General features: G+C 40.6%; 1 protein-coding gene across 1 annotated transcript; it reads right to left on the bottom strand.

Annotated features, from left to right (window-relative positions):
• Positions 1–888: 888 nt before the first annotated feature.
• Positions 889–25,582, bottom strand: npm1b (nucleophosmin 1b). The gene is made up of 11 exons (XM_061686023.1): positions 25,498–25,582; positions 25,138–25,220; positions 24,342–24,461; positions 23,531–23,624; positions 22,549–22,640; positions 21,780–21,835; positions 21,643–21,703; positions 18,148–18,243; positions 8,230–8,325; positions 8,062–8,136; positions 889–4,551 (listed from the first exon to the last, which is right to left on the bottom strand). Exons 1-11 carry the CDS (start codon positions 25,544–25,546, stop codon positions 4,498–4,500), a joined length of 876 nt encoding a protein of 291 aa, XP_061542007.1. The 5' UTR covers positions 25,547–25,582; the 3' UTR covers positions 889–4,497.
• Positions 25,583–25,601: the final 19 nt, after the last annotated feature.

Genomic DNA, 25,601 nt, shown 5'->3' with positions numbered 1-25,601 from the left:
TAATGAAAAAAAAGTCCATCTGATCCAATCCATTGACATCCACCACCGGTAGTCATGCACAGAATGATCGTCAATTTTCAAAGACACAGGTTTTGTCACATAAACTTTGCAGTGGAACCTCCAAAACTGGTGGACTTCAAAGTTGCTCTAATTTCACTCCCCCCCCCCCCCCCCCCCCAATAGGACATAACTGAATTAAGATGTAAATGTCACCAGTAACATTTTAACATTCCAAGCTGCCAAAGAACCTAACTGCTGTATAATAAAACTAGACTGGACTACAATTAATTACTAATACTCACCATTTAACTAGTGGTGGGAATCGCAGATTAACTCATGATGCGATCAGCGATCTCCCCGATTATCAATTTATTGGAGGAAAATCATGTATGATATACAGAATCACAATAAGCAAATGATGAATGAAAATGTAAAGATATTTAGTTTTGTTTTGTAAAAGTACAACTAAAAGTCTGTCGACCAGGGACAACGCTAGGCCAGGGACAACGCTAGGCCAGTGCAACGACGCGAGGGCTACTGAGTGTTGCCAAATTTTCGGAATGTTGAACAACTTTCCCTTCTAGCATCTATCTTCACAAAAAGCAACGAGTAACAAATCTAGCGTGTTTTTCCAGGGAAAGAGATGCTCACCCTAATTCATGACTGCAAATGGATGGCGCTTGCGTGAAGCCACCACCACTGGCTAATTTAACCATTTTCAGAAATAGAAAATAAAATATTTACTGGGTTATTTAACTTTACACTTAATGGGTGGGCAGGTACTTCAGAAACACAACAATCTGTAAACAAGGTGTTAATTTCCCTTAATATGTCCCCTATAATTTAAAAGCTGGTATAGCCAACATATTAAAAAAGTCAAAATTGCCATTGATTTGATTCAGTTTTATCAATAATCAAAGCATCGCAAGAGATAATACAACACAGCACCATGTTGATATTTTGATGGACTTTCTCCCAAAAATCTTCGGCACAAGACATTTTTGGGTGTTCCAACTTTGGCGCTTCCACTGAACTATTATGAATTTCATATGCATTGATGATGGAATTTAAAAAAAATCACACTATATGCTAAAGTTCTATGGTACTAAAATGATGATATCGAACAAAGTCAGCTTTATAACGGTACAGTAGTGTGTTTTGCAGTAAAATGTCAATTTCATTTGATCGCGTACAGGCTCCAAAGCATACAGTAAAAATCTGAGGCTGCAACAGAAGGTCGGATTGAGCATTATATCATCAAACACAAGAAAACTTGTTCAGGTGCCATACAAACACAATCATTCAAGAAAAATAGTTAATTAAACTGATAAAAACAACTACGTTACCCATTCATTCACGATAGCAAAATAGCCTAAAGTCAAACTTTGCTACTAAATCTATAAAGAATTAGGTTAATTAAGAGGTCAGCAATTCCTATTTGATCAGATGAAGAACGTAATGATGGAGGGATTGACATGAATAATAAAAGATGGCATCAGAGTATCTCGTAAAAAGGCATTATACGGCGCCATAAACACATCATCAGGGCAGACTGAGTACACGCTTGTAGCCATTGAGCTATTCAAGAGTGCAAACAATTCATGCGCTTTCTGTCGAGGTGACATCATTTTTTTTTTTTTTTTTTTGCTCTCGTGTCATTCTCTGATGAATACATCATGATCGCGCGGTAGTAAACAGAAACATCTCGCTTAATCATAGGATTCTCCCATTAGCAGGTAAGTTAAAATATACGGCGGACAACTTGTAAATACACTGCTGCGACTGATCTTTAAACATCTGTGTTGGTTTTATAGAGCTCATTGATTTTGCTTCTTAAGCGGGTTACACGCATACCGACAATCTGGACCAGTTTGAGCATTTTCTCTCACTTCATTAATAGATCGACAAATGTAAGCAAAAATCAGATTTTTGGTTGTCTTTGAAAGATTATCCTAAGCGATTATCCTGTGGCATGGGGTGTGTTAAGAGTTCGTAAAACAGTCAGGGCCAACAATCGTAAATGTTAAACCGGGAAACCAGCCAATTAGGAAGCGACTTGCCAGACACAATAGAGGAACTGGTTGTATTGACTGTTTGTATATTGCGTCTCACAAGTCATTCACCACGCAAAGATAATCGGGTCAATTTTGAGCGCGATTTTCCGCATCCAATTAAACTTTGCAAAGGCCTGACTATCAGATGACAATGTCTCTGGAAGATTATTTTAGCCAATTATCCTGTGTTAAATGGTGATTTGTCCTCCCCGATTTGCTCAGAAAGACATCAGGGGCTGACAATCATAAATATTAAATCTGTTCAATAATTACAATCGCAAATCCTTATCGATGGCTGACACGCAAAGGGTTTTATATGCAGGATTTTCTGACTGGTGGGTTTCATCTTGACGAATAGCATTCTGCAAGGAAACAACAAATATTTTTTCTTGTTTTCTCAAAAAGTTAACTTTTCAGATAGGGTTTGCGTTTCAGCCATTGTCGTGTGTTTATATTATGTACAATGTTGTTGCAAGGCAAGCTAGCAGTTAGCTTAGGCTCTTCGATTTCTTCTACAAAGCCTTTCCTCTTTTTTTGTATTTTTTCCGGCAGTCTGGATGCCCTGTGGCACCAAGCTGGCTCTCCCGGGTCAGCTTTGGTACTACGGCAGTTATTGTGTGTGTTGCTCTGTTTTTCACCTCGAGTATGACACACGCAATAAGAGCAATAAGGACACACAGCGATTTATTTTGTTATCGTGATTGCAGGGTCTCTCAGATTTAAAAAATCAGTATATGTGTACACCGTTTAAATCAAAGTACTGGAACACCACTGCTTTATGAAGCTTTACATGGGCTGCAAATAAAAGCTACATTTGCATCAAATGTGTCGAGGAGAGAAAAAGAAGAAATAATTCTGATACATGAGCACCAGGTGTGTTCCTGGAAAAACTTCAAGCACAACAAAACTGGGTTCACACACACAAGAAAAAGATGGAAAGATATGTAAAAGTTGCTGCAAAACGTGTTTGTTTCTATGAAGTAATTCTGGGGTTTAGTAATTCACTAAATGCACGAAAACGAACCATAACTTTGGTGCAAAAAAGACCTAAAAGCACACGAACAATACAAGCATGGATAAAAATGTAAAGTAAAACAAAATGTCATTCACAGAAAAATGGGACGTATCTCAGTATAGAGCGGCGACTTTTAAAGGCACATTCTGCAATATTTCCTATTGCATTATCATTATTGCGTCTGATGAGGACGTGCGGCATCGTGGAAATGCGGAGCTTCTGCAGGCAGTCTTTTCGGCGTAACGCGCGAGCAAAGTGAGATGCCAATCTCAGCATGCACACAATTAACTATCTCGAAGCACCTGAACGCAATAAATGTGACATCTGCAGGTGCTTTGCATTTTATAGCTACTGTTGTAGGATTTTACCCTTTTGTGTAGACTTGAAACTCCGAAGCGTTTTTTTTCCCCTCCTTGGAAAATGCTTCAAAAAAGAGAGTCACATGCGAGTTTGTGGTAAAAGAAACATTTACTGGAAATAAAATCATTGTAAGAAATAGATTCAGAGGAGTCATTACTACCGTATTTCCTCACATAGTTGCAGTCTCGCTAATAGACGATGTTCCTCGTTCATTTAAGGCCAGGCAAATACTGATGGTCATACCCGATTTTAAGGAGTTAACTGCGGTACCCATATGGACTATGTTGCTTACCAAAACAGCAGCACCTACTGAGACAGGTAAACTGTTGCTTAGAAAGTGTGTAGTGTTACCGGATGTTGTAAATAAGTAGTTCCCGACGCGGTCTTATCTTACGTTATGTGGAGAACGACGATTAGCGTTCTGGGGAGCCACGTGAGTTATTTGTAGCCATTACACTGTATTTATTTTGGTTTCAACTGCACTTTTACGGGACATACGTTTTAATGAAATAAACCAGTGAACCTTGTTTAATATTATTCTAAGACTGCACTCGGCCACTTTTTGAGCATATATGGTACGGTAATTATGAGTATCTTGTGACACTTGGTTCTGTTTTGGTTTTACATTGGTAAAAACAAGGACGGCAAAACTATTAACAGAGCCTTCCCTAAATAAAATGAAGAATTAGCTTTTATTACTTGAAAAGTCCTGATAACATACTAAATGTCCTTGCTCCAAGTGTAAAATCAGCAGGTGTCACGCGTGTTACTGTAGCTGTTTATTTAATGCGGGAAACGGCAGGTCTGCAGGTCGGAACAGGGCGCGCTGTCACTTTACTTCGCTACAGGTGGTGAAGACTGACGAGATGGGCGGATTCCGCATAGCGCGAAACCACTCTTTCACTAAATGTGTGCCGAGTGAAATAGTGTGTTGCCACGCGTCCCAGTCATACGGTATTAGTGACGTCGTTATGGAAAACAAGGTTAAGTAGGAAATATCGCTGACTGTGCCTTTAAATCACCCGACAGATGCAAAAACAGAGAAATGAGTTCAAAGTGTGAGGCCGTCTACTTCTTCTCCATCTTCAGCGTCTTCACAAAAGCCCACAGGTCCTTGACCACCTGTGGTAGAAAGGAAGAAGAGTACAAACACAGAAAAGGACAAGCATGAGAGACGTGACTAACTTTTCCTAACATGTTTTTGTGCGTCTCGGCGGCGGGACTTGAGACCGGGCTGTCGGGGAGCGACGAGGGCTTGGGTGGGGGCAGTAGTACATACCAGAGTATATGAGTAGGTGCTTCAGGTCTGACAAATCTCAGCCCAGGCTGTTGAAACCAAAGCATTTCCACAGATGTTTCTCTCCACAGTGGGAGCAACAAGAACTCTCCCCACCTCACCACCACTACAAGCTTCACTTGAAAGGGCTTTCACCTGCTCTCTTCACTGCACGGCCAACATTTTCCAGCTAAACGCCACCCACACATAATGGCAAAGACCGCATTTATCGTCACCCATCTGTCTAATGTACGTGGTTCAAATTCGGGCGCAATCGGATGAAATCTTAAGTACAAGTTCGTTTTTTAAGAACCCCTGGAAATTGCCCAAAATGGCTGTCCCAAACCAAAATGGTTGCTTTCCTGCGTTTGTTTCATATTTAATGCTAAGTGATCAAAATTTACTGCAATGCTTCGCCCACACATATTTCCTTTTTTTTTTTTTTTAAAGCAATTTAGCAACGCCCATTTAGGGGGTATACAGTGGTGCACTGAGATACGAGTGCCGTGACCAGAGAGACCCCTCCCACCACTAAACGGCTGCAGCAAACTTCTCAACATCCGACCACTATCAATTCACATTGGTTTCTTTACAGTGGAAAAATTGTATTACTGTGTGTTTTTGTACATTGCAATAGAGTTGAGTGCATTTTTGTCTTATGAAAAATACAAATATAAATTGAAAAACCAAATTTTTGCATTTTGGGGGGGCTGCAACGGATTAATTGCATTTCTACTCATTTCAATGAGGAAAGAGGATTTTGGATACACGTGTACTACTGGAGTAACAAAAGAGCAAATTCAACTCGTATCTCAAGGCACCACTGTACACTGTCCTAATTTTGTTCCGATCGGAGAATTCATTAAACTTTTCTGCCATGTAATGACAGAAACTAAAATCTTTCGCAATTTAGTGTACAGTATATGTGGTTCAAATTTCCTAGCAGTCGGACAAAAAAAGTACATTTTTGAAAGACACATTGAAATGACCAACATTCCCCTAAAATATCCCCTTGAAACGAAAATGGCAGTGAACTGGGTGTGAACCTTTGCTCTTTTTGCGACTCATCAAACTTTGCTGCCATGCTGTGGTCAAACACTATTTTTTGTCTTGTCGCAATTTAGCAGCGCACAGCTGTCTAGTTGTGGTTCAGATTTGTTTACAATCGGCCAAGTCATTAAAATTTGCTACTACGCATTAAGCACATGCAAAGACGGAAACTAAAATCTGTCTAGTAAACATGGTTGAAATTTGGTAGCCATTGGACAAATTCTCTAGGACAAGTTTGTTTTTGAAGGACCCCTAGAAATGGCCACTTCAAACCATAATGGTTGATTTCCATTGGGTTTATTTTTGGGCATGGCTTTTTTTTTTTTTTGTCACTCTACTCATGATAGACATACTGACTTATTTTCATATGAACTGAAACTGGCTTTAGGGGTGGGATTTTCAAGTTGGGAGTTTTTGAGTCTGGGAAACCCCTCAAAATGGTATTTTTTTTTTTTTTGTTGTTGTAAAGAATAACAATGATGAAACAAAGCAATTTCAGGGCCGTAAATAGTAAATGTCCTAACAGTCCAGAATCCACTACTACTATCTGACACCCTGCAGAAGCCTTTATGAGTGATACATTTGCGCACTATGAAATAAAAGGCAAGAGGCTGTTGTTTTGCCACTAAAACGACAAGAACGCAGTCGAAAAAGATTTAGATTCTGCATTGGGCTGGTTAAAGGCCTTGAATGTTAATGTGAGACTGGTACCATCCGCATACCACCGGTCCCTTAATTAAGGCTACAAAAGACACACATGCCACTAAATCACTGGGAAAGAGTCGGTCTTGGCAGGTGTACTCCCATTCTGCCTCAACGCGGGCCGGGCCCACTGACACAAAATGGATATAGTTCAAAGAGAACACGGCGTCCTGGAGAGGTGTGTGTGAGTGTGTGAGTGTGTGTGTGTGTGTGTGTGTGTGTGTGTGTGTGTGTGAGGCCCACTGGAGAGCATAATGTATGTCAACCGTGTGAAGAACAATGGCGCATTCCTGTGAATCCATCATGGCGAAGAGCTCTTAAGGCTTAAAACGAAGGGAAAGGGCTCTTGACCTGACAACTGCCAAAATCCCGAGCAAAATGGCCAACTACCAACGTTGATGCAGCAGGACCTTGAATGTCGAATGAGCCTAAAGTCACACGATTCCGAACATTTCCTGGCAAAATGCAGCTTCAACCACTGTCATGCCTGATTTAATGCAAGACCTCAGCATACCGCGCGAGACTTTAGCTCGATGCGCTTCGGAAACAGGGGTCCACAACCCTTTTTGGGCACAGGGACCCCTTACGAGGGAGAATTTTTTCCAAGGACCCCGATGTAATCCTCACACCAATTAAACATAACTATCATGTACACCCCTAAATACCACGGAATATTGTAGTTTCTTTTTTTTAACATTTCAACCTAAATATTAATGACCTGTTTAGTAGAGAGGAACTTGACTAACTTTATTTAAATAAAATATATTTATCCATTTTTACGAGCTGACTACTTCCATTAATATCATGTTTCCACTGGTCCCTTTTAGGATGTTACATTTATCATACCTAATCAATTCATCAGAACATACATACTTTTTGTAATAATAGAATAAATAGTGGATATAAAACTAAATCCACACACCCTTGTGATATTATCATTTCCAAACTTTTCTCACCATTAATGTGACCTATAACCTGTACAACTCAATTAAAAAAGTATCTTTGAGAGGGGAAGTAAAAATAAACAACTGGTAATGCGGTTGCATAAGTGTTCACGCCCTCTTATAACTGGGGAAGTTGCTGTGTTTAGAATTAACCAATCACATCCAAACTCATGTTAAATGGGAGTCAGCACAGACCCACCACCATTTCAAGTGCCTCTGATTAACCCCAAATAAAGTTCTGATCTTCTAGTATGCTTTTCCTCACATTTTTGCCCTCATACCGTATATTAAAGTACAAGCTATGGTCCGCAGAGAGCTTCCACAGCATCACTGTTCAAAAGGTATCAGTCAGGCGTAGACATTGTCTATCCGCTGTATATTAATATACTGATATAATCATCTGATGGCTATAAAAATCTGGCTCAAAACCTGACATAACCTTTGCAGTGATGCATTGATCACAAGAAAAAAAAAAGAACACATAACACATGGCGTGGGGTTAAAAATGTAAAATAAATAAATAAATAAAAATGGAGGCTCTCAAGGCAAGAGCTGTCTCAGTTGGCTCTGGGATCTGAGGCCATGTGCAGTCAGTAAATACGTCACCAAATATTTTTTACAATGAAATGAAAAAACATCAAATGTGTGAAAGTTACTTACTTGTTTGTCTGAAATTTTAAAGGAACTCTTGACAAAGTTCTCAAACTTCTGTTCCGTCTTGGGCAGCGGTTTTCCCTGGTGCGGGAAGACAGTAAATCATGCAGTCGGCCATGCGGCAGACACTCAATTAGGAGCGGCAATCTGCGAGGATGAGAATGGCGGCTGTACCTCTTTGGCTGCCGTCGACAACTTGTTCTTTATCTCAGCCAAAGATGGAGATTTAGACGGGCCGGCCTGCGCTTTGTCTTTTCCTGGAACAAGTGTCTGGAAAAATATATTGTCCAGATAAGACAGGCTGATTGGGATGTCAAATGGAGATTTACAGAGCTGGAGATTCAAAAGATTACATATGAGAGCAATATTTCTTCTTTCTGTACTATCTGAATGCCGTCTGACCTTTTTATGGCGTATAAAATAGAGGATTTTCTAAGTGGATTGAGTAGTCATGGATTGATATTATGAACATCGCAGACCAGCTTGAGCGTCAGCCCCAATTGTGACCTATTTAGTCTGGCCTGTGTTTATAGCCTTGGCATGAGTAAGCAGCTGGATGGAGATAAAAGAATGACAAGGGACGACAAAATGTACCCTAATTACAACATCTTTTTATTTTTTACTTTCAATACATCAGGTACAAATTATTAGTTGCAAGGCGGAGAGGGCGAACCCTGTCATTCCAGTTGTTAAAATTTCCATCAATGGCAAATTCACAGAACTGAAAGACACACGTGCCAAAGAGCAACTTGTGTGTTTAAGTGTGTCTTTTTATGAAACATATGACTAGGTTTCTGTTCAATACCGTGAATCTTTTGTGATCTCATAGGAATTATAAGGAATGAAGACTGCTGCATGCGCAGTCCAACAGGTGCGTCCAGCGTGTGTGCCTGAATGTGTCAGACAGACAGACGCGCGCGCACGCACGCACGCACGCACGCACACACACACGCACACGCACACACACACACACACACACACACACACACACACGGCATTCTGGATGCGAGTGGATGTTACACAAGCCAAGAGCTTGTCTCTGCATGCAACGGCAGCGTGGAATCCAAAGAAATTGCAGGGTTTCATCGATAGCCAGAAACATGTTTGAATGAAGCAAGAAGGGACTCATAGAAGGGGACTAAGCATGGCAAGTACAGTCCTGGCTGGTCATGTTGTCCTTTAGTTCCTACTTCTGTGCCTGAGTAGGTGAATGGTTGGCTAACGATTGGAGGAAGACACCATTGAGATCATGGTCAATAGGGTCCAACATTAAGCCTTTTTGAATGGTGCCCCAAAGCCAAGCTATGTGACCCTGTCAGAACCGGTCTTGGCCCGGTATATTCATGATATATTAGCATATTTATACTGTATTATTAGAGCCTTTAAGAAAATATTACTGTATTACTCTGTAGTCAGTTGTTCTGCCTAAAATTATATATATATATATAAACACACACACACACACATTTTCCGTACCGCTTATCCTCACTAGGCTCGCGGGCGTGCTGGAGCCTATCCTAGCTATCTTTGGGCGAGAGGCGGGGTACACCCTGAACTGGCAATAGCAGGGCACATATATGAGGGGCCGTTCGGGACATTATTCAGGATTAGCTCTCACACTTACTATTCAAATGCTTTCACACACACACAAACTACTGAAAGCCTCTCATAAGGACTACTCAAACACTCTCATACGCACGAGTGCTGCTCTCATTAACACTACTCAAATGCTCTCATTGACACAACTCAAATGCTCTCATTGACTGCTCAAATGCTCTCATTAACACTACTCAAATGCGTTCACGCGAGCATGTCAATCACATTCTCGGCCACATCACTGGCATTCAAGAGTTCATGTCAATCATAACTATTTGTCAAAATGTATCTATAATCTCTATCTATTTTAAAATAAATCTCCCAAGATTTTTTTTTTCCACAAGAATGTATGTCAGCATTTGAGATGGAAATGTGAAAGGATTTGAGTATATTTTATGAATGGATTTGAGGATGGTATGTGCATAGATTTGACATGTTCATGCGAGTGTGTTTGACCTGTATGTGTGCAAACGTTTGAGGCGTATGTAAGTGAGCGTGTATTTATATGAGTTGAAAAGTAAGTGGTTTCAAAATAAAATATGGCATTAACGAACAGCCATAAAGTACCATCGTAAGCCTAACTTAAGCAGTAGCGTTACATAGCATTATACTGTATAGTACATACATATATATTTTTAATGTATATGTGTCGTATACTTGTTGATTGTTGCTTTTCCTCAGTGATTTAAAATGTCTGCTTTTAATGTGTAAGTGCTGTAGGATATGACGCAATGGTCAGCCAATCAGAAACCGTGTTGTGTATGACGTAGGGCTAGGCTGGCTCGTCTATCAAGAGCGAGACGGCATTATTCGGACGCGGAAGCTGCCGAATAAATGTGCCTTTCGGGCTAAAGCGCAATGGACGTGTGTTTACTCCTGGACTCAAGACAGAGTTTCAACACCGCTGCGTTACAATTTGAAACGTATACGGTTCGTTGCAGGCAGGATGGCCGGATTGTCGCGTTCAAGCTCCGGTGTACCTAATGAGGTGTCCAAAGGGAATGAAGGAATTTAATTGTTGTAGTGAAACTCGTGTGATAGATATGCACTCCAGACTACACAGTCAGAGTCAAATATTTCATGACTTTTTAAAATATAGGTACATCTCAATAAATTAGAATATAGTTGAAAAGTTTTTCTTCAGTACTCATAGAGTGATTAAACACTGAATTACTTTTCAGAGGGCAAATTCCAGCCTAATTTCTACATTAAAAATCACTTTATTTCTTGAATTAATTCACTATTTCGTTTGACGTTATATTTTAGTTTCTCAATATGGGGAATTTTTTTTTTATTTGCTATGTGCTACAATCATCAAAATAATACATATTTTAAATATGAAATACTTCACTCTGAGTGTGTGCAGTGTGCAGTTCATCTCCATAAATTCACTTTTTGAATTAAACTACCTAATAAAAGATTTACACTATTCATGTGTGAGCATGATTGACATGAACTCGTGAATGCCAGTGATGTGTGCGAGAATGTGATTGACGTGCTCGCGTGATAGCATTTGAGTAGTGTTAATGAGAGCTAGACTCGTGCATTTGACTAGTGTTAATGAGAGCAAGACTTGTGTGTATGAGAGCATTTGAGTAGTGTCAATGAGAGCATTTGAGTAGTGTTAATGAGAGCAAGACTCGTGCGTATGAGAGCATTTGAGTAGTGTTAATGAGAGCAGCACTCGTGCGTATGAGAGTGTTTGAGTAGTTCTAATGAGAGCCTTTCAGTAGTTTGTGTGTGTGTGTGTGAAAGCATTTGAATAGTAAGTGTGAGAGCTAATCCTGAATAATGTCCCTAATGGCCCCTCATACACATACTGTAGAAACAAACAACCATTCACACTCACATTCAAACCTATGGGCAATTTCGAAGTCTTCAATTAAAATACCATGCATGTTTTTTTGGGATGTGGGAGGACACCGGGAGAAAACCCACGCTGGCACGGGGAGAACATGCAAACTCCGCACAGGCGAGGCCTGGTTTGAACCCAGGTCCTCAGAAACGTGAGGCAGATGTGCTAACCAGTCATCCATTGTGACACCTGTGTGTGTGTTTGTGTCTATATATATGGTTATAATTCATGGTTTTGACTGTGTACTATTCTTACTAAAATCAAGACATTACAACTAAACTAATTAATATCAATGCTTCAAAGAATAAATATATTACAAGATTATTAACAATAATGTATAGTACAAATATTTTTTTTTAATTAAAGGCAGCGATCCCAGATGTTTTTACTGCCACTGACTTTTTTCATGTTAAGACATTTTTGGTTAATTACGCATGCCGGCTGGAAGTGCACGAACAGCAACGACACGGTCATTGTCATTGTTTTGGTGCGTGTTTTCTTACACCTTTTAAGATGAATAAAGATCTCGTTAGCACACAGTTGTTGACATTATTGGACATAATAATGTGGTGATGAAGCTTCACTTCCGCTGCTCTTGTTCCTTGCTGCCATTGCATGGTCCCACTGCTGCTGGTATGAATATACTAAGGCTAGTAGCGATCGGACGAGCTGAAGCTAACGACTCCAGTCAAGCGCAGAACAGCGGTACCCAACCATTTTGTGCCACTGATCGGATTTCACATAAAACACATTTTTCTATGGAGCAGCACAGAAACAAAAAAAATAAAAATAAACTAAAACTACAACTCATCATTACGGTGAATGCAGTTGTTATTAAAAGTATAAAAGTAAAAGTAAAGCAAGGCGAAAAGAAATTCCAATAAGGACAAAAGCTTAGGCCGCGTCACAGGGGCCTATTGTGCAATACCCCGCCTCCTCCAAAAAACAAACATTTATCTCAAGGCCACAATGACTATAATGTTATATTAAAAAGTTACGTTGAAGGCTACCTCTTTCAGCTGAATATATGCACACATAGTCCACCAAACGAACTAGCAATGTTGAATCACAGCCATAGCAAATGTACTTTTATGTACTACAACATTTTGTCAATAACCAACTGATCATAACGAAAAGTCGAATATAGAGTCTCATACCCTTTCGACAAACTTTCAGCTTACCTCGATATGCTTTTTCAAATTAGATGGCGAGTTTTTGAAAGCCATTAGCTGGTGGTACTTGTCTTTACAGATTTTGAAAATTTTTCCAGGTATGTACCAGGGTTGGCTGGCTTTTCTGGGTATCACCCTCCTCGCTGCTGGTAATCGGCTGGGACTTTTACGTCGAGTTCTGTGCCACTGACATCTCAGGCCTATACGTCTGCTTTTTATGTCCGAGTGTGACGATTTTTCTTTGTTACCTGACCTGCCATGTGCAGGTGCGAAGCATCACGTACAAACCAATAGGGTGTTGGAATGAATTTTTATACTTCTCATCCGACCACCATCAAAATCACAATCCTCGCATGTTTCATCCATATAGGATTTTTTGGATGTGTTTTTGAACAGTGAAAAGCTGGAATGAACACAATCCAACATGCAATAGAACAAGGCTTTTTCTTTTAAGTTTAAGGAGTAGAAAGTACAGATATTTGCGTGAAAATGTAAGGGTTAGAAGTGAAAAGTAGGCTGAAAAATAAATACTCCAGTAAAGTACGGATACACAAAATTTCTACTCAAGTAAGGTAACGAAGTATTTGTACTTGACAGCTCTGTGTATTATACATGAAAAATTACTAATTGTTTTTAACAAAACTTAAAACATTGCATGTAAAGTTGAACAAATGAGTCCTAATAATAAAGTAACTATTTGCTTGAATTGTATATAACTCAGAAATAGTATGTCTTGAACTGTTATTGAGTTTTGGTTGAGAAGAAAACTCTCCCTGACTGGCTGTAATACCGCTGTCTTGCTCTGTCCAATATGTTTTTTTCTGTCATTGTAAGAGCCAGAGCGGAGAGTGCAAACACCTGATATTATTCTCATCCCACTTGACGGCACGTGGACTGTTTAGAGAAATATGCTGAATTTGATCAAAGTGTGCAGGATAGCGATCGGTGCTTAAAAGGGAGATCCAATGTCAGACTTGGTTCTCCTGAATAGTGTAAAACTGTCACGTCATTTGTCCAAGACAGCAATGTCTGTCTTTGAGAATTAAGGACAGACATTTATATAGTTGAAAACATTGACTAATCTTAGGAATATGATAAGAGATCATATTCTTGAGATTAGTCAATGTTTAAAAAATAAAGTCATCTGTGCCCTTCTCCATGTATTTTACAGCAAACATCAAAAGGTCGGAGAAAAAAATAAAAAAAAATAAGAAAAACTTTGCGCACATGCACCCCACTACTACAGACAAAGAACACATATGCTGCTGGCTGCTGGCCAGCCAAATCCACTACATTTATTATTTACAGGCAGCTCTCCGCATAAGCCAGCACCAAAGGCCAGCTGTGGACCTGAAACAGCTGATAAACACACAAGCTTTTTCATCTGGCCCAGACGCTGATTACAGATGCCACAAGACATGAAACTTAATCACAAGCACACTCTCATTTGACGCAATCTGTCGTCTTCAATCCAAAGCAAACACATGTTTTTGCAACACCTTCGCTCATCAAGTTTGCCCCGGGGAGGAAGGGGGGGTTGCGCGATGATGAGAGCTCCGCAAAGACACGACGTCTTGAAGGGATCTGGCTCAACATGACCGAGCAACCACAATTACCGATAAGTAGTCTGTTAACTCAACCCTGGTTCTCTTAATCTCGCTGTGAGCATGTTCACATAGACTTCAATCAACAAGAACAACCCACAATCATTCGCAAATAGAAGGCTAAAAGCACCCCCAGCAAGAGACAAAGCATACCTGGCAATCAATAGCTGTGAATACATAATTTAGTGGATTTACGATCTGTTCATTTCAAAACACAGTGGAGTGGAACCTCTGCTCCAATCCATTCAGGGACGCAGGTCTGACTTGTTTGGATTTAAAAATGTAGTATTTAATGATTCATGCTTCAAACAGGTATGGGCAACATGGGTGAAAATCTTCAAAAGGAAACACATAAACAGGTTGCCGATCTTATCGGTGCCCATAGAACAAGGTCCCACTAAACAGTCAGGATGTGGTGGTTTAATACATTAAGGTCTTCAGTATAAATGTCGCACTAAACCAACTTAGAAGTTGGCTCTTACAAATATTCCTTGGTAGTGCAGGCGCCGACTCGTCTTTTTGTCCTAATGTCGTCATGTAATGTTTCTGGATACGGGGGTCATGTATGTCACTCAATGGGTTGGTCTTTTTGAAGGTTCTCATGCACATTAGTTCCAATCTGACGAGTCATACCCACATAAAAAAATATCTTTATACTTAATGCTATCCAGATAGGCACCTGTTTTAACACATGTCAATCAGCTGCTAAAAACAATGACTCATCCTCTGGGATAAGTCTGAGCAAAGTGGTTAACAACTTTACAACTCTGACGTCTGCTTTAAGGCACAACTTCTCCAAACTCATCAATCTAAAGAAAACCAGCTGGAAGATAAATTGACTTTGGATCGGCGCGACTTTGTTGAGTCTCATGACAAGCCCAGTTACGCAAGAAGGTGCAGCGACACGCTGGGCCGCGAGAGGTGAGAACTGCAGTACTGGCAGCAGATCTGACGAGGCGATCTAATGACCAGTCACCTGCGTTTAGGAGAGAAAAAACAGACATCCACGCCCTCTTCCTCGCTCCTCGGGGGCATCTGGAAGCGCAAGCTGCACCAGACATCAAACACTGGTAATGAGAGCAATTGGGAGAAGGTGTGTCCAGGAAGCGAGGGGTGTGAAGAGGTTGTCAAGAGGGAACAGTTGTTGGGTACAAGAGAGGCGACGGAAACAGGCCAAGCTCCACAAGACACAAATTCAAACTGGTCGGACGGTTTCGGCAACCTGTCAGCTCATCGTTGGAGGATTTCAAGAAGAGTGTCTTCAAATGTGTGGTGCGTGGTATAATGAAAACCCTTGAAGCAACAGCTATATGAACACAAATGGTGGAGCAACACATGACAATAGGCACTACAACAATAGTCACAGGCATTGACTCTATGTCCTCTGCGGAAAATGACAAATACTACTGCAGATGACTGCGGAGTTGTGACGTCTCCTCTGTCTCAGTGTACAGTATATACAAGTCTTTATTACACTGCTCCCTCGTGGTCAAGGAGCACACAACAAAAGGAGCCGCACAATCACAGTGAATTAATCATGATGCACAAAACGTGTATTTCTTCACATCCTATTTAATTATGTTGTGAATAGTCTGCGACTGGCTGGCAACCAGTTCAGGGTGTACCCCGCCTCTTGCCCGGAGATAGCTGGGATAGGCTCCAGCACGCCCGCGACCCTAGTCAGGATAAGCGAAGCGGTCTAGAAAATGGAAATAACTTAATTATGTTTTTATAATGTACAATATTAAGAGGGCTTTTTTTCCTCATTAATAAATGTTACAAATATTTTTTTTGGAGGGGGGGGGCTGGAATGGATTAATTCGTTTTTAAAGGATTTATGAATAACGACCCTAAAATAGCTGCTTCAAACCAAAATGGCGAACATTCCATTTCTCTTCAGGCATGGGTTCTTGAAAGATTTTGGTAGGTGTACTCAAAACAGACATGCCTACTAAATTACATGTTCATAACTGAAATTAGATTTAGGGGCTGAACTTTAAGGAGAATCCAGGTGGCACTTTCCAACAGAGCAAGACTGCCAACTTTCCTTGGAGATTCAATTTAGGCGCTTTTGTACCAAAATTACTTTTAGTTCTTGGTACAATCCCAATTCCAATGAAGTTGAGACGTTGTGTTAAACAAATAAAAACAATACAATGATTTGCAAATCATGTTCAACCTTTATTTCATTGAATACACTACAAAGACAAGATATTCAATGTTCAAAATGATAAACTTTATTGTTTTTAGCAAATAAACATTAACTTAGAATTTTATGGCTAAAACACGTTCCAAAAAAAGCTTGGACAGGGTCATGTTTACCACTGTGTTACATCACCTTTTCTTTTAACAACATTCAATAAATGTTTGGGAACTGAGGACACTAATTGTTGAATTCTTTCCCATTCTTGCTTGATGTACAGCTTCATCTGTTCAACAGTCCGGGGTCTCCGTTGTCGTATTTTACGCTTCATAATGCGCCACACATTTTCAATGGGAGACAGGTCTGGACTGCAGGCAGGCCAGTCTAGTAGCCGCACTCTTTCACTACGAAGCCACCCTGTTGTAACACGTGCAGAATGTGGTTTGGCATTGTCTTGTTGAAATAAGCATGGGCGTCCATGAAAAAGACGTTGCTTGGATGGCAGCACATGTTTCTCCAAAACCTGTATGTACCTTTCAGGATGAATGGTGCCTTCACAGATGTGTATGTTACCCATGCCGTTGGCACTAACACAGCCCCATACCATCACAGACGCTGGCTTTTGAACTTTGCGTCCATAACAGTCCGGATGTTTCTTTTCCTCTTTGGCCCGGAGGACACGACGTCCACAATTTCCAAAAACAATCTGAAGTGTGGACTTGTCGGACCACAGAACACTTTTCCACTTTGCATCAGTCCAACTTAGATGAGCTCGGGCCCAGAGAAGCCGGTGGCGTTTCTGGGTGTTGTTGATAAATGGCGTTTGCAAAAACTGCCACCCATCTGTCTGCTATATGTTGTTAAAATTTAGTAGCAATAGGGCAAACTCTCTTGCTCCTGCAATCCAAATAAACAGAATTCCTAGTTCCTGCAGTGCAAAAGCCCCATTTTCCTTACCATGGGAGTTGTGTTTTTAGCGTTACACACAAATCACAATCTTGCAAGAGGTCAGATAAGCAGCAATTGGCCTGGTTGTATTGTCTTTGTGGTGGTACTGCCTTATCTTTGTTCCTGTCAAAGCCATTTGATCAAATGCTATGTGAAACGTGTGGAAAAGCAGGCCAATTTGTATTCCCCTGGTGTTGCATGTTGCCGTGTGGGCTGGCGGGGGGCATCAAAAGGTGGCTGCAACCCAAGCCGGCGAGGTCGGGACACAGGGTCACGAGTTTAAACCTTGCCCCAGGAAACCATTTTAGAGGTCAGGTGTGTTTGCTTAAGAGAGAAGCGGAGCTCAAGATTTGGGCTTTGAGAGGCGGCCGCCCAAGACATTCCGCCATCGAATTTTACTGTCAGGTAGAGCTAATTGCAATGTGCTTATCACATTCCAGAGTACAAGGAAGGCAAGACTGATTTCCATCCAGTCTATTTGGAATCAATCAAAATCTATGAAAGCAGTTGGTCATTGAAAAACAGAGGCCAAAACAATCGGTTTACATCAACAAAACAAAACAGACATGTTGTAGAGCTGCTACTAGGGCAGGAGTTTTTGCTCATTAAGTTAATGTGTTATCAATCAAAGCTGCGATACAGTAATACACCGTGATACTCCTACTTGTTACTCGCTACACTAATACTCCTACACCGTTTCATTAGGTAGCAGCTGAGTAGTGTACCCCTACATCTAAAAAGGGCACACTGTTAAACAAGCAAGACTTGCTATACCTTAATCTGTTGTCTAACCCCGGATCCTGATGGGGTCGCTGCAGGGCCGTTTTGTTTCATCAGACTCTTGTTGGCCTTCTTCGATGTTTCTGGGCCCTACGAAAAATGTCAAAATTGATACATCCGGACATACATACATACACACACACACACACACAATAACCGCACGGGAGAAACCATGAAGGCTGTAGAATGATCGTTCAATATATTTGAACTAAAATGTGTGCATAAAAATGAGAAAAAATGCATCAATTAATCTTGCATCTAATTTTTGAATTAAGAAATATTCTAAAAAGCGGAAAGACAGCGAATTAGCACAATGTCCGATAATAGGCACGTCAGTTGCCTCCCTACATGCCGGAGGCCTTCCAATTAGGTTTCTATTGATAGATTTCACCTGCACGATTATCTAATAACTCACATTTCCTGAACACCAAGCCTTTCCTCCCCTCGGAGCGGGTTGCAAGTGTAATTGCCCGTCTTGACATAACGACTACAAGACCATTACACGTGTCATTTCCCGAAGCAATACCTCTGGAAAGATCAAGTGACAGCGTTTACGAGACGTTTTGAACATGACGAGATGAGAAGCGCAAGAGAGGCTTCAGTCATGACAACAGACCTGTCATCTTTCACTATTGACGAGGGAACAATGCGTGCGGTAAGAGTCAAAAAGCTTTTAACAGCAGTCAGAACACAACCAAAACGGTAATGGCGGACCTCTGTGCTTATAATGCTTAACATAGCGCTATATCTTGGGTGTCGCTACTCTAGACAACAACATTGCTGCCTGTATCTTAAACATTTCCAAAAGGCTCCAGTTTTTATTAGGTTTCTGTTGTGTAAACGTATTGTGCTTTTTACACTTGACCTGTTAAGTTCCTTGTAGTTAAGTGTCATTTTTAAGTTTGAATAAGGCCTATGTTTTGGAAAAACAAACTTTTTAAGGATCAACAGACTCCCTGATTGATAAATGTCAACACTTACATGCAGTTTCACCCATAAAGAAAGACATCAGAATGCCTTCCTCGCTAATCACTTCCATCTCACGCCATGGTCATGTGGACAAGGAGTGTGAATATGTGGGCTAAGATTATGGAGGAGGGAGAAGACAACGGAATAAATCAACAGGTGACAGACGTGCTCAGCTGTCATCTGACCCCGAGGCGAGGATCGGCGCTCACGTCGCAGGTATGCGCATCTGCCTCGCTTTGATCTCTCGCCCTGGCACCGTTTCTTACTCGACCCGTGTGTTTTTGTCAAAGCGAGGAGAACTCACACACCAAAATAGGGCTGAGACACACGCACACACACTTGAAAGTGATTACGGAGATATGTGAGACTTGTTCAAAGGTGATGGCCAGGTGCGGAGCTGAAATGGCACGAGAGACAATTTTTAAAAAAAGAAAAAAAAAAAAGAAAAAAAAAAAAGGGCAATCATATTAACAGTGGGATGACAGAGGGACAAAGATATGCAGGGTTGCACCCAAAAAAAATGTGTGCGCGCAAAGTAAAAAGTAAACCTACGCGTGTTAAGACAATGCAAATATGAACAGTGGAACCCACAAAGTGCAACAATTTGGAGTTAAAGCTAAAACGTTCAGAAAGAATATGCAGCAAAAACCATAACGAGTTCAATAAATCATCGCGTGTGACGTCAGCAAATCTCACGATACTTCAGCTCAGGAAACGGAGAGGAAGAGGTGCGAGAGCGCCCTTCAGGGATTGCGTTGTGACAAGTGTGATGACCATTTGGTCTAATAATTACACATTTACACTATTTTTTTCTTTAATATATGACTTTATTAAGGGTGCGTACAGGGCAGACCGGGTGCGCCAACTGAGTCGGCACGTTGAAGGCAGTGCGTGGCTTCTGATTTCTAGAAAAATAAGTAAAAGAGTTAAAAATGTACAACGGCGTATTAGGATAGGGTCACCTAATATATATAGATAGAGAGAGAGAGAGAGAGAGAGAGAGAGAGGGGTGGGGGGGGAAGCTGAGACGTGATTTAAAGTCGTCATGAAGACATTTAAAGTCGACAGGATGCCGTTTTAAGTCATCATGATGAGATATAAAGTTGTCAGGATGAAATTTAAAGTCATTATGATGAGATTTCAAGTCAACAATTGATGAGAGGATCCCGGCTAACGGAGAGTTAACGTAAAACGTCAATAATTGACGACCGTCAGTCACACGGGATTCGGTTGCTACGCAAGGATACGCTCTCGTCAATTGTTGAGTTTTATTATAACCGGGATCCTCACGTCAATTGTTGACTTTAAATCTAATCATGACATCTTTAGATTTCGTTTCATTCTCATCATTCTCATGACCATCATTCTGATGACTTGATATCTCATCGTGACAAGATTAAAACTCATAATGATGACTTTATAATTCATCATGATGGCTTTATATCTCACCATGACTTTCGTCGCATCACAATGACGTTAAATTGTGTCCTTTTTCCCAAAGGGTTAATTACACAAAAATAATAAAAAGGTTAAGTATGACCATTAAAAATAAAATAATAAAAATAAATTAAATCAAAAACAGCCTTTTTAACATTTTTCTAGGAGATGCACCAATGTTGGAGGTGTGGTCCTTAAAGGTTTTGGGCACTACAACAACACTATTTTTACCAAAGAGTGATTTACATAAAAATAATAAATGAATGATTAAATATAAAACAACTAAAACATTTAGCATTTTTAGGAGGTATGTAGATTAAACATTTTTTTAAGTGTGATTTATATAAAAATACAGTTACAAACGACTATTTATAAACACAAAACAGGCTTTTTGGGACATTGTATAAGAAAGAGGTGGATGGCTCAAAAAAATATATATATTTTTATCCAAGTGTGAGTCATAATTTAATACCTTGGAAGTCAATCGGTGTTCAGCTTTGTTGGTTCCACTGCATCTTGCTGGTATAGATTAATGTGCACTTACTGCAAATACCTGTATGTAAAAATAATGCATACATGTGTGCGTAAAGTTTGCGTTGAAGGCATGAAATAGTGCCGTCCCACCGCTGAGACAGTGAGAATTCCCGTAGATTAGAGAGGAGAAATCCACACACCCTGTGTTTTACACGGCGAAAACAGGTGGGCGCAAGAGAGAACAGGATGAAAAAGTTCCATGTTTTTGCCTTGCACAGGGGGGGAAAAAAAGTGGCCGGTCACTGGGTGCAGGGGTGGGAGGTGGTGCTGGAGGCAAATGAAATGTTGCCACGGGATACATACAGTCTGTGGGAGTTTAAACGATGCTGGAAACAGAAGGACTTGAGGGAAGAAATGTATTTGTGTGAAAGCGTCTGGCTATGCTGACACCCAGTGGACTAATAAGGACTAACAGTCCATTTGGACACATGCAGCTTTGTTTAATTCATGCTGTGATGCGTTCGTGATACGGCCTGATGCAACAAATCATGAATGATTATTCATTAAAAAAAAAAAAAAAAAAACCTTCAACAAATAGACCAGGCTTACTTTTTTGACGGTCTTCTGGGGTGTGGCTTCATTTTCATCACTGTCTTCATCATCATCATCACTACAAATGAATACAAAAAAAATGTATGCTTGAGGCTGATGGCTGACTGATAAAAATAGAAATCAGACAACCGTACTCGTCGTCGTCGTCATCCTCGTCGCTGTCTTCATCAGAGTCCATCTTTAGCTTTTTCTGCAAAACAAATTAAAATGACGCAAACACAGATTTAGAGTTTTTGCACGTGACTTGAAATATTGATATGCATAGTACAATAATTAGCGAGCAATTTTATTTGGGACAGCTCACATGGCAAAGCATGTTCACTGTAATACACATTCGACAAACTTCAGCGAGAAAATAGCCTAACATTTAGTTGTATGTAACAAATAAAAATAAAAACAAACTGTTTAAGCGGGGTACACACACAGCCATCATCGGGCTGATTTTGAGTCCGATTCCCCATTTCTGATTAAAGTCAGCAACGGCCCAATTACTGTCTCTCAAAGATTATCCTGTGTTGTGGAGTGTGTAAAGAGCATTTTTTTCCCTCCCCAATCTGCTCAGAAAACATAATACATCCAAAAAAAACAACAATCATAAACGTTACACCTGCTCAACACTGACGATCCTTATTTACCGACGATCACATTTACGTGCATGGCAACAGGTGGATACACAGATTAATTGTACCTTCTGCCATCTAGTGGAAGAGCATTTCATTGTTCTGCCTGTCACGAATAAGCCACTGGCATAGATCAATACATAGAACAATGGCACATTATTTGTAGTAAATAATAGTTTTCATGAAAATGAAATATTTGGGGGGGGGAGACTGGACTGGATAATTGTTTGTACCCTGTTTTCGAAGATTAACCACTGAAAAAAAAATTCATTGAGAGAGCTACCAGTGAAGCCTTTTTCTCCAACATCAGGCCAGCGGGACGCTTCACCGGCGACGTGTTGTGTTCTTCCTCTTCATTGTCTGAATCCTTTACACCTTTATAAAAAAAAAAAAAAAAAAGTTAGGTTATATTCAGATTTATACCCTCGACCATCCATCATCTATGTTCAACATTGCGTCCGTACTCCTCACGTTCGCAGGTGAGCTGGAGCCTAAACCAGCTGATTTTGGGGGAGAGGCAGGGTACACCCCAGACTGGTCGCCAGCCAATCACAAGGTACATATAGACTAGGACTGGGGGCTCAGCTAAATCGACTTCTAAAATAGGTCGACGCAAGCTCCGCCGGGACCAACAAACAAACAAACAAAAGTTCCGCTGGAACCATGTCTACGCCGCCAGAACCAATGTTTCACACGGACACAGGGACAATCGATCGTGACAGCCCTAATATAGACAAACAACCATTCACACTCAGCACTCACATTCAAAGCTATGGACAATTTAGAGACGTCAATGAAACCAACATGTTTTTGGAATGCGCAGAAAACCCACACAAGCACAATGAGAAACCGACACTCAAACCCAAAACTATAAACAGATGTGCTAACCACTACACCCATCGAGCTGCCCATCCTCAACAATACATTTTATCCAAGTTTCCTATAAAACGCAGCATTTTGCATCTACATTGCTTCTCTTCGTATTTGCCGTTGGAAAGAATTTCATGTGCTGTGTTCACTGACCCTATTTGTTGGTGTGTTTTTTCAACTTTTAGAACTGAATGGCGAGTTAAAATAGTCCCAAAAATAGCATAAAAAGACTCAACTTTTAAACACTGAACAAATGTGGCGCATGATAGATACACACCTTTTAGTCAGTCTGATCAAAGGACATGAAGTAACAAACAAGTTGATTTTCATCACTTGAGTCATATTTTTCAAACTGGATATAGAATTATGAAAAGAGCTGGCTCGTTAATACTCACTGACAAAATGCTGTCCACTGATGTGCACTGGTCCGGAACCTGACAGGAGACGTAATGTAACCGGCGGCGTGATCTCGAACCCACCTAAACCCATCTAGGAAATGGGGGGGGGAAAAAATCATTCATATTGAGTTTCCATAATAGGATTCAGCACACACACACACACACACGTACAAATGTATGCCAAATGCAGGAGTCAACGTTAAAGGTGACCTGATGGCCGGGGGCCGGTACACCGGTGTGTCGGGGCCACCATCTACCTATACATGCTGGCCTGAATGGGCCAGTACAAATTCCTAAGTTACCAAAAGTTTTCTGTTTCCTACCTCACAAAATTTATCACCGAAACAAACTGGCCAAAGTGCACCAAAACACCACACTTTACAGCAGAGTGTCGTTACTGTCGTAACACTTATCGGCATACAACCATGTGTGTAAATCATAGATACCATATATACCGTATATCGCGGTTATTTATCTCTATGATTGGAACGTCAGTTCTAAGTAAATAATTTTGTAATTGATTTTTTTTTTTAAGCATTGTTGATTTTTCCAATTGCAATGCCTTGATATTAGTGAGGTCAGTCATAGTAAATACAACTGTATTAATCATTTCTTAAAGGGGCTTAAATAATACAGTATTAAGACACTAAATTTGAAATAATAACTAAAACTTAATATATTATATCATTCATATATTGGGCCAGTACCGGTTCTGACAACAACTTCACTCATGGCGGCCCAACAGGGCAAACATGCAGAAAGGCTTAATGCCTTCCAAATGTATATTTCCTGACTGGTTTTGACTCACAGAGGGCAGAACGGACGGTTTCAGCACAACCAGTGGTACTTTGGTGGCCTTGCCATCGTAAGTGAGGGCCTCCACCTCCACCATGTGGAACTTGTCCTCAGCCTCGGCTCCCAGGCAGGCCTGAAACAGCAACAGGGTGCAGCGTACAACTTAATTCAGAGTGTAAAAACAAGCTAGCTATGCTACTAATACAGTTCGGTGGAATTACGATTAAAGTTAGTTGCATTTCTTTATGGACAGTGAACCCCACCAGATGGCGCCGATGACTGAGAAATTAAAATCTGTGCATGTTGGGGATTGATTTGATGTTGGTTGTTATGTTGAACACATAACAGATTTATTGATAATACAATATTGAGACTTAATTGGCTAATCTTGGATCTCCGGTATCAAATTTCATGCCATATCATGTGTAAATATGTGTTGGTATGACACTTTAAAGTCCTTGAATCCTTGAACGTGAGTGTGAACGGTTATTTGTCTATACGGAGTCTATTTTGCTTCTCGCCAAAGGTCAGCCAGGATAGATTCCAGCTCACTCAATGAGGGTAAGCGGTGTAGAAAATGGATGAATGGAAGCACGAACATGTCTCATTAAAAAAAAAAATAATAATTGCAATTTTACCCATTGATTTTCCAATGCGCATAAGCAAGAGCTGAGCTAAACATGATCACTTGACGTCCAATACAGAGAAGTTGACGATGTGAGTGTACAGTACTGCTGGGAACAATTTGTGAACAAACGCAATTTTTTTAACGTTTTTTTTTTCCACAGACTTTTTAATGGACACCTCACCGCTTTGAGGGACAGCTGCTGTTCCGTTTCATCGTCGTCGACGTCAACTTTGTACTCCCGTTTGTCCGATTTGAGGGTGCAACCTGGACAAAGACATGGGACATGTAACGAACATGCATGTGTGCATACAAAATAATAATAATAATAATCAAATGAAAAATAGTCGACAAAGACGTGGAGCAACTTGAGCTACGCCTGTTTGCCATTTTTGTATCCTCTATCCCCGGCGAGCTAACAAAAGAGCACAATTGGGGCGGTTAAATGAACCTGTTACACAGCCAGCGTCTTTTAGCTAAACGAATTACGTGTGTGAGTCGAAAATGCGTAACAACTAATTGTTTGTTAAAGGCTAGAGCTCACCAAATAAATACATTTGAGGTCTGTTCATGTCTGAAATATCGCCCTCCATCTTTATTGCTGTACTTCCGTAGGCCGCTCTGACGGACGTGTCGCCCAGCCAATGG

The sequence above is a fragment of the Phycodurus eques genome, chromosome 9 (genome assembly GCF_024500275.1).
Source record: "Phycodurus eques isolate BA_2022a chromosome 9, UOR_Pequ_1.1, whole genome shotgun sequence".
In the NCBI taxonomy this organism is placed as follows: Eukaryota; Metazoa; Chordata; class Actinopteri; order Syngnathiformes; family Syngnathidae; genus Phycodurus; species Phycodurus eques.
This window is presented reverse-complemented; position numbering and strand designations above follow the sequence as displayed.